Source organism: Tamandua tetradactyla, chromosome 6 (genome assembly GCF_023851605.1).
Source record: "Tamandua tetradactyla isolate mTamTet1 chromosome 6, mTamTet1.pri, whole genome shotgun sequence".
Classification (NCBI taxonomy): domain Eukaryota; kingdom Metazoa; phylum Chordata; class Mammalia; order Pilosa; family Myrmecophagidae; genus Tamandua; species Tamandua tetradactyla.
In genome coordinates, this window is record NC_135332.1 from 167900821 (window position 1) to 167917914 (window position 17094).

A 17094-nucleotide genomic window follows, 5' to 3' on the forward strand; every position below is an offset into this window, starting at 1 on the left:
CCAACTCAGCTCATTCCTTGGGGCATTCCAAGTCTCTCAATAATACCAATTTAGGAGCCATCCCTTAGTACTTCCAATCTGCCTCTTCTGCAATGTGCTTAGCTTTTCTGTGTTCTATTTCCTGGAGTTCCTTCTTTTCTCCATCTTTTAAAACTTCGCTTTCAATAACATTCATATCTTTCTTAATCTCATCAGCAGCGTTCTCTGCTTCCTCCAGCTTTTACAGGGCAGTGGTCAGGTGCTCAACAAAGCTCCTCTTTAACAGCTGGATCTGATGGTTCAAGCCACTTCATCCTCTGCCTATTCCTGGGGCCACCTTTCTCCTTCCACTTCCCATGGGAGGCACTTGGCTCTGTCTCGGCATCATCAGCCTGCTGCTGTAGAACCTGGATCTTTCACTTCACTGCCTTGATCGATGGTGGTGATAACTGGTTATGGTGCCCACCCAGCAAGTGATCATGCTCAGGTTTAGTACTTAATTTTTTTTTAATGGCTTAATAACATATTACATTGCATAGACATACCAAATTCTGTTTACTCATTATTTTTGAGTATTTGGGTTGTTGCCACCTTTTGTCTACTGTTAATGAAGTACGACTTTTTGTTTGGATCTCTGTTTTAAATAGTTTTGGGAATATTTCTGGAGTGGAGTTGCTGGGTTGGTTATTTAGTAATTTTGCTTAACTTACTGAGGATCCACCCAACTGTTCTCCACATTTTAATTCTGCCGCTACATTTTAATTCTGACTAGCAATGTCTGAGGGTTCCAATTTCCCCACATCTTTGCCAACATTTATCGTTTTCTGTTTTGCTTTTTAAAAAATTTTAATTATGGCCATTCTAGTAGGTGTAAAGTAGCTCTTGTAGTTTTGATTTGCATTTCCCTAATGACTAATGGTGGTGAGCATCATTTCATGTTTTGCTGGCCATCTGTATTTCTTTTATGGAGAAATGTCTATTAAAGTATTTTGCTGATTGGTTTTTTCTTTTTGTTGTTGAGTTGTAGGAGTTCTTTATATATTTTGGATATTAGACCTGCATCAGATGTATGATTTGCAAATACACTTGCATCCTCTGGGTCTTTTCACTCTATTGACAGTATCCTGTGAAGCACATTTTAAATTTTGACAAAATCTAATTAATTTTGTCTTGTAGCTTGTCATTTGATGTCATATTTAAGAAACCATCAAATCTAAGGTGAAGATTTGCTCTTTTGATTTCTTCTGAGTTTTAGAAGGGTCCAACTTAATTCTTCTGCATGTGGAACTAATTGTTTAAGAGATCGTTCTTCCCCCAACGAATGATTTTTGTACCCTTGTCAAAAATCACTTAACCATGAATAAACGAAGAGTTTATTTCTGAACTGTCAATTCCATTCCCTTATTGTCTATCCTTTGCCAGAATCACAATGTTTTTTTATTATTGTACTTTTTTATGAGTATTGAAATGAGTAAGGATGAGTCCTCCAACTCTGCTTTTCTTCAAAATGGTTTTAGCTATTTTGGGTCTCTTGTAAATCCATACAAATTTTAGGACTGTCGCTTTCATTTTTGCAAAAAGGCCATTGGGGTTTTGATAGGCATTGCCGTGAATCTGTAGACCACTTTGGGGAGCACTGAGATATTAAGTTTTACAATTCATGAACACGGTATGTCTTTCTATTTACTTAAGTCTTCTTTAATTTCTTTCAGCAATGTTTTGGCATTTTCAGTGTATCAATAATAAACTTAGTTAAATTTATTCTCAAGTACTTTATTCTTTTTGATGGCGTTGTAAATGGAACCGCACATTGTCAACTGCTAGTGGACTAACAACTGATTTTTGCATGTTGAACTTGTATCTACCAACTTTGCTGAATTCATTTATTAGCTCTAATAGTTTTCTAATGGATTCTTAGGCTTTTCTACACATTAGATTATGTATGAATTATATAATTTTACTTCTTCCTTTCCAATTTTTTTTTTTACTTAGCTAGACTGACTTAATCTTTGAACACAAAGTGAGAAAAACAATCTAGGTTGTGAATTTCAGCACAGTTTTTTAAGTCTACATAAGAATGTGGGCCTGTCATTTCTTGAAACTGTAGACAATGTGTCCTGGAAAGGATAAGAAACACATTAGCCTTTGCAGATGAAGAACTGGTGCCATATAAAAATTCCATTGTCAAAAACATTTTTAATTATGTATGGTAATACATGAAGAAGATTTTGCAGCCATGTAATCAATGAATCCAATAAAAGCATTTATGTCCAGGAATATACATATATTTAAATGTTTTCAGTGACTTGTATCACTTTATTTATTACATAAGACAGTATCTACTAAAGTATCCTAACTACTGGTTTTTAGAAGACTAAATATAATATCCAGATAAATCACAAACAGAAGGCAGCTCAATTCTGAATTGCATTATACTTCAGAACCTCTTATTTTAGAAGATAATCACCTCTTACCCTTGAAAAAAGTTTCCAACAGCAGCTGTTTGATAAACTAACATTAGGATTTCTACCCCCCATACCCCAAAAAAAAAGAATATTCACAGTAGTGAATGCTTTATTGCTTCTAAAAGAGGAACATATTTTTGGTATCATTAATACAAAATTTATAATATTTATATTTATACACTTGCATATAAAAGGTATTTAAAGGATACAACCTAAACACAATTTTAGAGGGAATAAGAAGTTTTCAAATATAAAACTTTGTCCTGTTAAAAAGATATTAATTCAACAAAGCAAGTTATTAATACTTTTGTTGTGTAAATAATCATCAAAGCAAACCAAAAAATATTTAAAATCTTTATTAACCCAAATTAGAATTATAAAAATGTTTATCTAAAAAGCATTTTCACATTCAAGTACAGAATTGTGGTGTAGCCAGTTGTTCAAGGGCACACCTGCAAATCATGACCTGAACACTGACTCTTAACTGGAGGTACAGGGGAAAATAAAGGCAGATGGGAGAAGGGCATCAAGAAAACAAAGATGACAAAAAGAAAGGTAAAGATACAATGGGTTCTGGAAATTTCTAGTACAATTTAACAAACTACCTTTAGGAAGGATAAGATTAAAAGTGCTTAATACAAAAAATTTCAATGTCACTAATTACTTCCACTCAAGTGCCAGAAAACATCAGTTATCAAAATAAATTTTTAAAGAGTTGGCTATACTTCACTACTGATATGCCACAGCATTAATATTGCTACAGTGCCTTGTCCAGCCAAACTTCCAATATTTATCAGTTATCTCTGTAATTATTTTACACATTTACATAAATACCAGGGAACTTTAAATACTTCTATTTTACTATGCAAATCTTTTCCTTAAAGGTGCAGGATTTCATCTTGCATCAGTTATGTGGACACAACAAAAGTGGATTAAATAGGATTTGAATATAAAGAATTCTTGATACCATGAAGACATCATGATCTGGAACAATTAAAGTTTTCTACTTCTTGCTCCATTTTCTAGATAAAAGGTAGGAATGGAAAATAGTAAGTTTCAAAAAGGAAAAAACAAAGAAGCATTACTTCATTACAGTTTCTTCAGTAAACTATTATAAAGATTAATATTAATGTATATATCTTATAGTAAAAATAAAAATTTAGTTCAATATTTTTAAGATTGTCACATAAACTGGTATCACCAAGGGGACTTCATTATTTAAATCCCTATGAAATAACTCTGAGATTTATCTTCCGTTACTTTAAAATTATTATAATCAAGATATTTTGTACTCCTGAAGACATTAATATTTTAAATATTTTATGTGCTGCAGAGGTACCAGAATTATGAAGCCAATATCAATTTTTAAAAGTTAATACTCCAATCCCACTATAAAAGTTTAAGTAAAAAGGGTGTACAGGTGGTTCAGAGGTAGAATGCTCGCCTTCCATGTGGGAGACCCAAGTTGGATTTCCAGACCATGAAACCCGCCCCTTGCCAAAAAGACTCTTAGGACACTGACAATAAATACTTATGCCTTCTAGCGTCCTATATTCTGGAGCAGCTAGAAGGAAAAAAATCTGAGAGGATCATATAGCCCATTACAAACTCTGGGTTCTGTCCTGTTAAGTACTTGTTGAAGATGCTTTGAAAACTATGGTTTTTTTATTTCTTTGCTTTGTATATATGTTATACTATACAATAAAGTTAAAAAAAGAAGTTCAAGTAAAGCAAGTAGATCTATCCTAAAGGTCTATTTAAGAAGCTACACATCCTCATTAGTGCACAAGCAATAGAAGGAATTTTCATAATCTATTAATATTATAGTTCCACTGATAAGTAAAGACATAAACAAATGAAGTACTAGATTAAAAAAGTACAAAACTCTGGTATGCAAGGGTAGCTCAGTGTTAGAATTCTTGCCTGTCACTGCAGAGACCCGGGTTCAATCCCCAGAGCCTGCACATGTCAAAAAAAGTACAGAACTCAACTTGTACTTAGAAAAAATCAATAATCACAGTTAAAAAAAAGATCTTTAAGTATCTTAATCAATTAATTTCTTAAACAGGTTACAGGCCCAGCAATCTTATATAATCAATGATATATTATATGACAATAACACCATTTAAAAAAAGTTAAAAATCAATAGTATACCTGAATAAGTGTTGTTTTGTCATAGTCCTTGCGATGCTGATAAATACACTGGCTGATTACTGCATACAAATTTTCTAACTGAAATATATTATATTCTTGACTTTTTTTAACAACAGTCTTCAAAAGATTCTAAAGGAAAATACGAATGTTTATATATGTGAGATAAATTCCTTGAGACAAGGTATTTTAATTTTGAAGATTTGGGGAATTTTTAGTCTGAGAGGGCAGATAAGCCAGAGACATTAGACCAAGTTATTGATGAGGCATAGCGGCCTCTGGCAGTGGCTGACATATAGCTGTAGTTAAACTCTGTCATCATTTTGTGATCCTATCCTCTGCCCCGGATAACTCCATCCTAAAAACTATGGTGAGAAGTTTGTCACTTGCAAGTCTAGCCATAAACCTCATGGGCAAATTAAAAAATAATCTCAAATCCCATTATGTAAAACAAAAAAGAAGTATTATATAAATGGGGAACTATCTTAGCACTTAAGGGTTCTTTTTCTTATAAAAAGGAATTTTCATATGCTCATTAGCTTTTTTCTTATAATAAAATGGTGGCCTTCCTGGACTTCTATGATTTTTCAAGTCTGACTCTACCAAAATACGCCAATACTGTTAAATAAAAATAAACTCATATGACACAAGTAATGGTCATTTAGAAAAACAACATAATGGTCTAAACACGTATGTTGAAAACTATAATATAAACCCATTTGTCATCTCTAAACACTGCCTTTATGGAAGTTATTGTATAGCAAGTTTATCCTTTCAAAAGGCCATTATTTAAGGCATGTCTAATTGATATAATGCATTATTTACACAGTTCCTCTCTTGATGGGTTATGTTATTAGAAAAAGTACAAGTTGAAAATCTCAATAGCTTTTTATAATTGACTCTAAATAACATACTTGTATATTGATCAGAACTAAGCTGTTAAATTTATAAAAGCTGATTAAATACAGCAATAACTGTACTTTAATACCTGTACAATAACTGTCACTTTCACTCCCCCTCAAAACAACATACTGTAGAACCATGGGGAACTATACAAAGTTTCTATTTCAGTATTAGGAATATCATTATCAGGGCCATGAGATTAAAAGGAGTTTTAGTTTCACATGTATTTTTATATAGATTTTCCACAGTGATTTAAGTCTTGAGAAATTGCTCCAGGATTATCACTGCCTCCTTCTCTAATAAGTATAGATATCAAGTATTTCTGCTAGAATTCAAGACTAAGGTTTTCCTAGGTTAACTGCTACTAGCAAGTACATTTCATACTTAAATAGAGCAGACGTCCCTCAAAAATGTCAAAACTCTAATCTGCAAAAAATTATTCATCTTTGACCCTTTGTCATGGTGTAGCTTTATATATAAAATAAAATATATAATTACACCCCTGGGAGTCATGTATGTGCGACATGACTCCCAGAGGTGTAATTCTCCCTGGCAATGTGGGATAGAAATCCCAGGATGATCCGGGACCCGGCACCAAGGGATTGAGAAAACCATCTTGACAAAAAGGGGAAGAGAAAAAAATAAAGTGTCAGTAGCTGAGAGATTTCGCATAGACTCCAGAGGTTATCCTGGAGGTTGTTCTTATGCATTATATAGATATCTCTTTTCAGTTTATGGTGTATTGGAGTGGCTAGAGGTAAGTACCTGAAACTGCAGAGCTGTGTTCCAGTAGCCTTGTTTCTTGAAGATGATTGTATAAATGATATAGCTTTTACAATGTGACTGTGTGATGGTGAAAACCTTGTGTCTGATGCTCCTTTTATCTAGGGTATGGACAGATGAGTAACAAATATGGATAAAAAAATAAACAAATAATAGGGGAAACAAAGGTTAAAACATATTGGTAGATGGAAATACTAGTGGTCAATGAGAGGGAGGATAAGGATGGTATATATGAACTTTTTCTTTTTTTGGAGTGATGCAAATGTTCTAAAATGAATACACAACTATATGATGATATTGTGAGCCACTGATTGTACACAATGTATGGAATGTTTGTATGTTAAGAATGTTTGTGTTTGTATGCTGTTTATCCATAAAAATTTTACAAATATATATGGATAAAAAATAAACAAACAATAGGGAGGACAAAATAAATTAGTAGACAGAAATACTAGTGGTCAATGAGAGGGAGAAGTAAGAAGTATTATAGGTATGGTATGTATGAGGTTTTCCTTTTTGCTTTTCTATTTCTTCTTCTAGAGTGATGCAAATGTTCAAAAAATAATCACGGTGATGATTACATGTGATGATACTGTGAGCCATTAATTGTACACTATGTATGGAATGTTTGCATGCTAAGAATGTTCCTATGTTTGTATGTCAAGCTTTATCAATAAAAATATTAAAAACAAAACAACTCTGTGCTCTTAGATTTGAAATGTGGCCTGAATAAAACAATTAAATAGGAATTGTTTTTCTTCTGAAGGGAAAGGGCAGGAAATTAGTGTTATTTCAGATATATTAAAGCAATTGTAAGATGCGCAAACTGTTAGTTGGAAAGATAATACTGCTATTTGGGGGTATCAGGATGGAGAGTTCCAGATGTACCTTGCAGAAAGAATTCAATTTAACAAAGGTAAGTAGTATGAGCTGTCAGGATGTCATTTCTTTATTAGAGTATTGAGAATGAAAGCTAACTGAGGGAAATGGGTGTGTGTGGAGGGAAGCAGCAGATAACCTGACTGCATATCAAATTCATTTAAGCTGTATTCTTTCTGATTCCCACTACAGATCCTCAGATATATTTCCGAATTGGGACAGGGGAAAGAGAACAGTAAATGGAAACCAGGAGGAAGAAAATGTATTAGTTTGTTGTGCAACTCTTATGCAATCAGTCTGTCACACAGTAACAATCCAGTGTTTGGTTACTAATCTGCACACTGAAGGCATTATGATTTCAATATGTAATTACATACTTTTAATCGCTCATGGTCCACAATAAGTGAAGGTGTAGGCTCAGAAAGAATTGCCAAAGCCTTTTCAACACTGATGAGCTGCTGTTGCTCTACTTGGGAACGTCTAGCTCGAGTCATTCGCAGAACACACATTTCTGGAATGGAAAATTAAGTAACAATTATTTGGTTCAAAGACATATTAATGCCAAAATAAAGAGCAGGCAGATTAAATTAATTAAGAGGGTATGCTTACTAAGACATAAAAAACACTACTTCTGATTTAACTTTTTCTACATCTTATGATTAAGATGCTGCCACTTATATACACTCAATAATTAAGACATCTTGGGAAATGGTTCTCAAATAGGGTATTTCAGGGTAATCTTCAACAGGTTAGGCACAAGATTCACAGAATTTAAGTGCTGGGATGGAACTCAGTAGTCTGGGACAAGGGTTGCAAACTACTGTCTCCAGGCAAAAACTGGCTGACCACTACAACACACAGCCATACACATTTTACATACTGTTACCACTTATTTTATGGCAGGGTTGAGTAGCTGTGGCAGAGACCCTATATGGCCTGTCAAACTTTTAGATTTAGTTTACCATCTGGCCCTTTACAAAAAGTTTGCCGATTCCTGATCTAGAACAATCCTACTCACTGATGAAAAAAATAATACAATGAGGAATGGAGAAACTTTTCCAACATCACAAAATTAATAATTACCTGAGTCAGGATGAGAATCCAGATCTCTTGACCCTTTTAATCACCTTTTTTACTTTGTATAACTTAGTTTTAAATAATGTTTGTTTTTTCCAAAGACCAAACAAACACACAATCAAAGGTTCAAGATGATGCAGAAAGAAGACAACTCAAAATGAAAAACTTTGGGAGCTGGATCACTGGGCTATATAAAAATAATCTTGGACTTAATGGCCTACAATAGGGATGAGAGGAATTTGGGGGCAGGTAATAGTTGTTCTACATCACTCAGCAAGAATCACAGGAAATGGCTTATCTGCTCAGAAATGAGGAGGGTATTCTGCCAGCTTTTAAAAGCTGCATAGCCAGGCATTGTGCTATATGCTTTGAACGGACTAATTTATTCAGTCCTCAAAATTCCTCATCGAAGAACTATGAATCCCAATTTTGCAGATGAGAAAACAGACTGACAGGTTAAGTAAATTGGCCAGTTACAGCTACTAAGTGGTGAACTGAGGCTCAAACCCAAAGTGTGTGCTTTTAATGACAGTGATTTACTAGCTCAGTATTTATTAAGTAAAGATAATTCCAATTTTTTCTAATTAATACCAGTAATCTAAACGACAAGAAAAAAGCAATAAATTCATAGTGTAGCCACTTAGGAAATCAGAGGGAAAATCTTTTTAAAAATTAGTAAATTGCTTTTTAATTTAATTGAATTGAAAAATATTTACCTTTTGCTTCATTTTCATCAGAAATATCTACTATATGAGAGCTAGTTGCATCTCCATTGCAAGCAATTTTATCTTTTCTCAATTCTGTAGATGTTGTAGTTGTCTTAGATTCTTCAAGTTCATTCTCAACACTAAAATTATTTCCCAACTCCATTTTGTTTTCAGTGACATTTTGTGATTTCTCATTTTCTTCCATAGAAGAATCTCCCGTGTTTCCAGTCTCATTATGGTCTACACTTGTATCTTGATTTTCCTCTGTATCACTCTCAATTTTGTCATCCACTGAATTTTGGCTATCATCTTTTGCCTGTGAAGTCTTCCTTCGTTTTGTTACAGTGCCTGAGTTCCACTTAGACTTTTTACGGAGTTTTCTTTTAAACTGAGCTTCAAAGAATTTAAAGAAAAAGAATGAAACAACATTCAACAGCTTTCTAAAGTCTTAAAAGAAAAACAACTGAGGTATGAGAGAACAGAGAATTTGAGATTCCAAATGAGCTCTCTACGGTTGGACTACAGAAACAAAAGTAAAGAGCACTGAGAAGAAGTGGAAGAACTGGGCAATGTCCAGACCATAAAATAAAATAAAATGACCTGTCATTCTAAGGAGTTTGGATTTTTTTTCTTGGTTGATTTTAAGAGGGACAATGATATGATCTGTCTGATGGATATATATATTTTTAAAATTTATTTATTAATTAAAAAATAAAGAAATAAACTAATACAATATACATAATCAGTAATTCACAATATCATCACTTAGTTGCATATTCATCATTTCTTAGAGCATTTGCATTAATTCAGAAAAAGAAATAAAACGAATCCAGGAAAGAAAAAAAAAAAAGATTATACCTACCATACTTACCCCTCACTTTCATTGATCACTAGCATTTCAAACTAAATTTATTTTAGCATTTGTTCCCCTATTATTTATTTTTATTCCATATGTTCTACTCCTTTGTTGACAAGGTAGATAAAAGGAGCATATCTGATGGATATTTTAAAAACATCACTTTGGCAACAGTATGAGGAATGAATTGGAAGAAGGGCAAGGTTAACAAGGGTCTATAATACTAACTGAATGTTTACCATATACTAGAAACCAATCTCAGCCCTTTACATGTATTAACTTACTTACATTTCCTTTAACCTGGAAAGGTTTCCTACATTACCAACACCATTTTACAGATGAGGAAACTAATGTACAGAGAGGTTAAATATTCTGCCTCAACTAGGGGCAGGGTAACTATACTGCAATACTCTTGGGGAGAAGGGGTAAAATTTAGGTGGCAGAAATGGCAAAGTGAGACCTGAGGACAGACTGAAAAGAAAGGAACTAAGTTTCATAGGACTTTAAAAATAACTGGATTTAGCAAAGCAATGAAGAGACAGGAGTTAAGAATTACCTTAGGATAAATATCAACGCCCAGTGGGACTCCACTCACCACAATGTACATGGAAAATAAGGGGTATCAGATTCTTTACTTTTTAGGGGGTGTTACATGATAAAGAGTTCAGTTGAATCTGAATTACCTATTTAACAGTACCTTCAAGGTGGGGCTGATGTACTCCAGGGCAGGTGGAAGAACAGAAATTTTACAAGGGGTACACAGAGAGGTTTTTCTTTTTGCTTATTTTTAACTATTGATTGATATACAATATGTATATATACAGTACACAAAACATAAGCATATAGCTAATACCAACAAAGGAGAGACCCACGCAACCAGCATCCAGACCAAGAAACAGAACATGCACCAACACACCAGCATAGTCACAACACTCTAGAGTGAACAATGTTCTGACTTACAACAGCATGAATTAGCTTTGCCATTTTGCTTAAGTTTCAGTCAACATTATATTTGGGAGATTCATCTGTACTGATTTCTGTAGTTGAAATTTAATTATTTTCACTGCTGTATAATAATCTGAACTTTCCCATTCTGCTGTCAACGTGCATTTGGGTTGCTCCCCATATTATGGATACTGCTTCTACAAACACTCTTGTACATGTCTTTTGATAAACACAACATATGCAGTCTTGTTAGGCACATAGCTAAGCATGGATAGTTTAGAGGATTCAATTCCATAGCCTCAGTTTTCAGATATATATATTCGTTTTAAAGTTGGTCTGACAGACAGAATCTGGTGGTAGAAGCCTCTTGCTGGTTTTCCTTTCTCACCTTCCCTCTCCCAGTTGTCCCCTCCTTATTTTTTTTTAAAAGAGGGGCTTATTCTTTACCTCAAATATACTACTGTCAAACCGATTACTCCAGAATGGACAAACAGTAGTATAAAAAAAGAAGATGCCAGCCCAAGCCAAACCCAACCACATGGACACAGTTTTAAAATAGTTTAAAAGCACGTGAGAGCTAACAAGGAAGTGAGGAATTATGGGGCCACAATCTGGAAAAACAAATGAATAGTGAGAAGTTGAATATTCAGGACTTGAAGAAAAAACTTGAAATTAAGAGCATGCCAAGCAGGGAGATTCCTGGTAAATCACAAATGCTTTGGATTGGTACTCTGAAGGGTTATATTCTAGGAATAAAGGGTAATATTAAACTAGAACAGCATTTACAGTAAAAGAAAATTCAGTTTCAAATAAACTCAATCCAACAATTGGATAAAGGTGATCTGGGATTCCAAGTGGTACATCATTACAAACTTGATTTATTTAAGAACACAAAATTGTTTTAATATTAGAAAAATCAATGCAATTCTACTTACTGATATACAAACTGAGACAGTAAATGGCATTTGAAGAGAATACAGGTTACAATTTCATTAAAAGAAAAATTACCCTCACACTTACCAGGTGTGCTACAAGCCATGGGAGCACTGGGCATTTTTAGTTTCTCATTCTGCTCTGGATCTGATCTTTTATCACCAGGAGTGGAATTTTGCTTTGGCTGCACATGGTAGTAAGACGGGGCATATCTCGAAAAGCTACAACCTTAAAAATAGACATGTGGATTTCTAGATTTGAAAATTATAGGAAACTAGTTATATATGAATCATCTTTTTCTAATGCCAAACAATTTTGCCTACCTCTCTTCTTTCTGGATTCCTGAATCTCTTCACAAAGATGTTCAAAGTCTTCATCAAGTTCTTCTTTAATTATTGCATAGGCAGTATCTCTTAAAGCACAGGCTCTATGCCTAATAAGACGATCTGAGAAATGAATGAAAAATACAATTCCCCCTTTTAATAAGTTACCAAAAATAAACAACATGTTAGGGTAGGATTATAGCCATTAACATTCTTTTTTCACTTTACCACAAATATTAAAACTAACAGAATTGTGTTGTTCTGTTTTTTATCTTAATATTCTGGCAGCTGATTCAATATGGCAGACTAAACCCAAACAATTTTCTATTTTTGAAGGAAGGAAAGAAAAGTTTTATATATTGAGTACCTTTATAACAACAGCAAAAATCTTCCCTACTTTTTGAACTAGGGGCCCTGAATTTTAATTTTGCAATTAAAATTCAATTTTTTGCCACTGACAAGGCAATAACAGTCAATCTTGTATTGGGTCAAAGTAATTGTACCACTTTCCATTTCTATCAGTCATATATGAGTTCCAGTTGTTGCAAATATTGCCAACACTTGGCATTTTTCAGTTCATGATTTTAACCACTGAAGTGGGTTCACAGGGGTATTTCAGTCCAGTTTTAATACTTCATTCTAGTTTTAATTAGGATTTCCCTTATGATTAATGATGTTGAACCTACTTCTTGTACTTATTAGTCACTTGGACTTCATCTTTGAGAAATACCCATTGAAACCTTTTGCCCTCCAGCCATTCCAATACACCATAAACCAGAAAGGGATATCTTATAATGCATAAGAATAATCTCCAGGATAATCTTTCAACTCTATTTGAAATCTCTCAGCCACTGACACTTTATTTTTTCTCATTTCTCTCTTCCCCTTTTTGGTCAAGAAGGCTTTCTCAATCCCCATGATGCTGTGTCCTGGCTTAACCAAGGAGTCTTGTCCCATATAGTCAAGTAGATTTACACCCCTAGGAGTCGTGTCTCACATAAAAGGGCAGTGAGTTCACCTGTCAAGTTGGCTTAAAAATGCCACATCTGACCAACAAATGAGGTTCTCTGGGGGGTGACTCTCAGGCATAATTTTAAGTAGGCTTAGCTTCTCCTTTGTGGGAATAGGTCTCACAGTGGCGAGCTGCAAGATTGAGGGCAGTTTCTCATAGTTGAAGAGCTAAGATTATCTATGTAATCTCCTCTTTGCTTTTCTAATATTGCTATGTCCTTATCAGTGGAATACCCTTTTGTAGAAAAATACCCTTAGCCTAATTACTAACAGTGGAGAAAGTTTCACTTAAAATGATTAGGACCTCTCTCTCCAGCCAACACAACAAGCAAATTTACCACCCTTCCTCTGTCTATGTGGGACACGACTCCCAGGGGTGTGGACCTTCCTGGCAACGTGGGAAAGAAATGCTGGAATGAGCTCAGACTCAGCATCAAGGGATTGAGAAAACCCCTAGAATGAGTTGAGATTCAGCATTTGGGGACTGAGAAAACCTTCTCGACCAAAAGGGGGAAGAGTGAAATGAGACAAAATAAAATGTCAATGGCTGAGAGATTCTAAACAAGTCGAGAGGTTATCCTAGAGGTTATTCTTACGCATTAAACAGATATCACCTTGTTAGTCAAGATGTAGTGGAGAGGCTGGAGGGAACTGCCTGAAAATGTAGAGCTGTGTTCCAGTAGCCATGTTTCTTGAAGATGATTGTATAATGATACAGTTTTCACAATGTTACTGTCTGATTGTGAAAAACTGTGTCTGATGCTCCTTTTATCTACCTTATTGACAGACGAGTAAAACATGTGGAATAAAGATGAATAATAGAGGGAACAAATGTTAAAATAAATTTAGATTGAAATACTGGTGATTGGTGAGGGGGGAAGGGTGGGGGGTTGGAATGTATGATTGCTTTTATGTTTTCTTTTTAATTCTTTTTCTGAATAGATGCAAATGTTCTAGGAAATGATCATGATGATGAATACGCAACTATGTGATGATATTGTGAATCACTGATTATATATGTAGAACGGAATGACCAAAAGTTACGAATGTTTGTGTCTGTTTGTTTTTTGGTATTTAAAAAAAGTTTTTAATTAAAAAAAAAGATTAGGACTCTATCTTTAGTTCATCTAAAACTAACACAACTCTCAGTTGGTTTAGCAGCATGAAGAAGGAATTGGTTGGTGGTTGCCTGAACTTCCCCAAGTCTTCTACTCATCTTTAATTCTTGTAATCTAGTCTAGAGAGTGATGTATTTGAGTATTCTGTCTTTATGTTTTAAACTTGTGGGGCATGCATTCCCTTCTGATCAATTTTTGGAAAGAGCTTGAGCAGAATTTGACTTAGTTCTGAAACTTATATTTAGACCTTTGGTTAGTCATTGTGAGTTGACTTTTGCATAACGTGTAAGGTAGGGATCCTCCTCCGTTTATTTTTTTAACAAGTGGAGTCTTCTTGGAATGTTTGGTAAAATTTCTCTGTGAAGCCATCTTCCTTATTGATAAGTTTCAAGCATTACCCAAGCAATTTTATTGCTCTGCCCTATTCATAACCTTTTGAAATATCTAAGGGTCAACTAACAGCAAGACTAGACAACAACAGCAACAGAGCAAGAGACAACAAAGCAACAGAGAAGTCTGCCAGTATCACACTGAACCAGAAATGTAAAATAATTTCAGGAAGAGATATACAGGATGTTACTGCATGGACAAAAAGAAACTAATCAAGGACAATGAAACAGCAACCCTACACAGGAAACAGAGGAAAAAATACTTAAGTTAGAGTCCAGGTACTTTGAGGCAGACAACAGGAATAAGTGAATGTAATATTGCTTCAATTGCTAGATCACTTCTATAATATTCACTCACAGCTATGAATATTTCTATGAAGCGCATAGAAATAACTCTAAGAAGGGATGCTGCTGGGGGCTTCTTTATGGCAGTTGTGTCTGAAGATGCAGAATAAATTATAAAGCAGTGGTTCTCAAAGTGGGATTTCTGGACCAGTAGCATCAGCATCAGCATCACCTAGGAACATCTTAGAAAGGCATATCAAGCCCCACACTAAACGTACAGAATCAGAAACTCTGGAGAAGGGGCCCAGAAATCTATATTTTAACAAATCTTTTAAGTGATACCGATATGCCTGCTGAAGTTTGAACGCCACTGGTCTCATGTAATTTTTAACTGCCACAATGTCAGAAAGAGGAACGATAGCAGTACGACTGCTATAGAACAGTAAAAGCCCTCTGCCTTCACAGTAAGTATTTCCTTCTTTCCACAATTAAGGGGCATTCCCATCTATGAACTATAGGGACTATGAACTATAGGGAAATGACTAGGGAAGGTAGGATAGAAGACTGGACAGAGAAGAACAGTGATATTTCCAATTGAAGAAACTCTTAGTATCTCCCTAGGCTAATCAATCTAATTTATAAGCTTTATCAAATTAAAAACAGGAAGCCAGCATATTTGAGCAGAGAGTTAACATATAAAACAGAACTAGTAAAAAAACATATTTTTTATTCACTGAGGGACACAAGGACAATGTATCCATAAAACAAGAGTAAGATGTTAAGAAAATGAAGCACCTAAAGTACAGCATTTCTAGAAATGAACAAACAAGTTGCAGATAAACCCCTCACTTTAAAATTTTTATTTATTAATAGAAAGAATAGATGAGGGTAAAGAAGGTATATGTATAGAAAAAAGTCTGGAAAAGTATCCCTAAATTTAACAGTGTTCACTTTCAGAAACAGGAAATTGGGGAATTAAAATTTTTGAATATCATTTTACTATATTACTTTTTTTTGTATGCTATGTGGTGGGGGTCACACTTCATTCTTTTTCTATATGAATATCCAATTATTGTATCATCATTTGTTGAATGTGCTTTTTGTTGTTGTTTTTGTTTGGAGTGTATGGGCTGGGAATTGAACTCAGGTCTACCACATGGTAGGTGAGATATCACTGAACCACCCGTACACCCCTACTATATTACTTTTGTAATAAAAAATACAAAGGTTTTAACTGAGAAAATCCTTTTTTAAAACCTACTTAAGTATTAGTGAGTCCGTTTATTTTTCCAGTTTGAGAAAGCACTGGCATACAAAGGAAATAAGCTAAGCTTTTATATACAGTTTTGTCTTGTTAGGGAATATATAAGTGTTAATAAGCACAGGAATTTTGGAGTAAAACAAAACTCCATTCAAATTCTGTCTTTGCAACTTCTAAAACTGTGAACCTGAGGAAGTTTTTAAATCTCTCTAAATTCCATTTTTCCTATCAGTAAGTTGGGGAAAGTTTTGCGAGGATTAAATGTCACTGTGAATATAAAATCGTTTTAACATAGCATTTGGAATATAAATCAGCACTCCACCCCTGAAAAAAAACTACTAATACTCACCTCCAGGATCTCGATCTGGGTTGTATTCTAAAGCATTACTACAGATTAGATCAATATCACTCAGATAGTCTTTCACAGTCAAATACTTATGTAGATCAATTTTACTGATAACACATGAAAGGTCCATTGGCTCCTTAATTACGGTAACATAATCAGGAACCTAAAATTCAAACACATAATCAAATATCAACTCAACATAAAAAACATTTAATAAGTCAAGTTTCTGTGCCAGGAATGTAGGGGAGAGAAAATAAATACATAAGAGGTAATGACAATATATTAGTATGAAAACTTTAATACTTAAAGCTGGTCTTTGGAATTTATCCTTATTCTTGGGCAGTAACATTCCTATACCTCCTTCCTTATCCAAATGTCATCCATCTTTCACTGTTCACTTAATTCCTGGCTCTTTGACTAAGTCTTCTTCAATTATTCCAGCTCATTTCAACCATGGAGGTCACAGTAATATCACACAGCATATTAAGACAGTCTCTCAAACTACTTCTAGAATGTTTGGGTTGGGCAAAATTAAGTCTATTTTTTGAAGGAAAGGAAAATGGGTTACATAGCTTTTGAATTCTCCACACCCTTAGGACACTATTCGGCACGTTTCAGTATAGAGAAAACAAGTTCAGGGTATAGGCAGGCAATCACATAAACTATTCAAATATTCTCTGACT

The 17094-nt window shown here is 34.4% G+C and overlaps 1 protein-coding gene across 4 annotated transcripts in view; it reads right to left on the bottom strand.

Moving 5' to 3' along the window:
- Nucleotides 1-2784: 2784 nt before the first annotated feature.
- Nucleotides 2785-17094, bottom strand: part of ATAD2 (ATPase family AAA domain containing 2) — a 97170-nt gene continuing 82860 nt past the window's right edge. For all 4 annotated transcript variants that reach the window (XM_077167586.1, XM_077167583.1, XM_077167584.1 and 1 more), the window contains exons 22-28: nt 16415-16574; nt 12002-12124; nt 11766-11906; nt 8954-9337; nt 7538-7671; nt 4599-4727; nt 2785-3466 (exon numbers count right to left, since the gene is read on the bottom strand). In XM_077167586.1, the coding sequence (XP_077023701.1) occupies nt 3422-3466; nt 4599-4727; nt 7538-7671; nt 8954-9337; nt 11766-11906; nt 12002-12124; nt 16415-16574 (1116 nt within the window). In that variant the 3' untranslated portion in view covers nt 2785-3421. The remainder of the gene's footprint in view (nt 3467-4598; nt 4728-7537; nt 7672-8953; nt 9338-11765; nt 11907-12001; nt 12125-16414; nt 16575-17094) is intronic.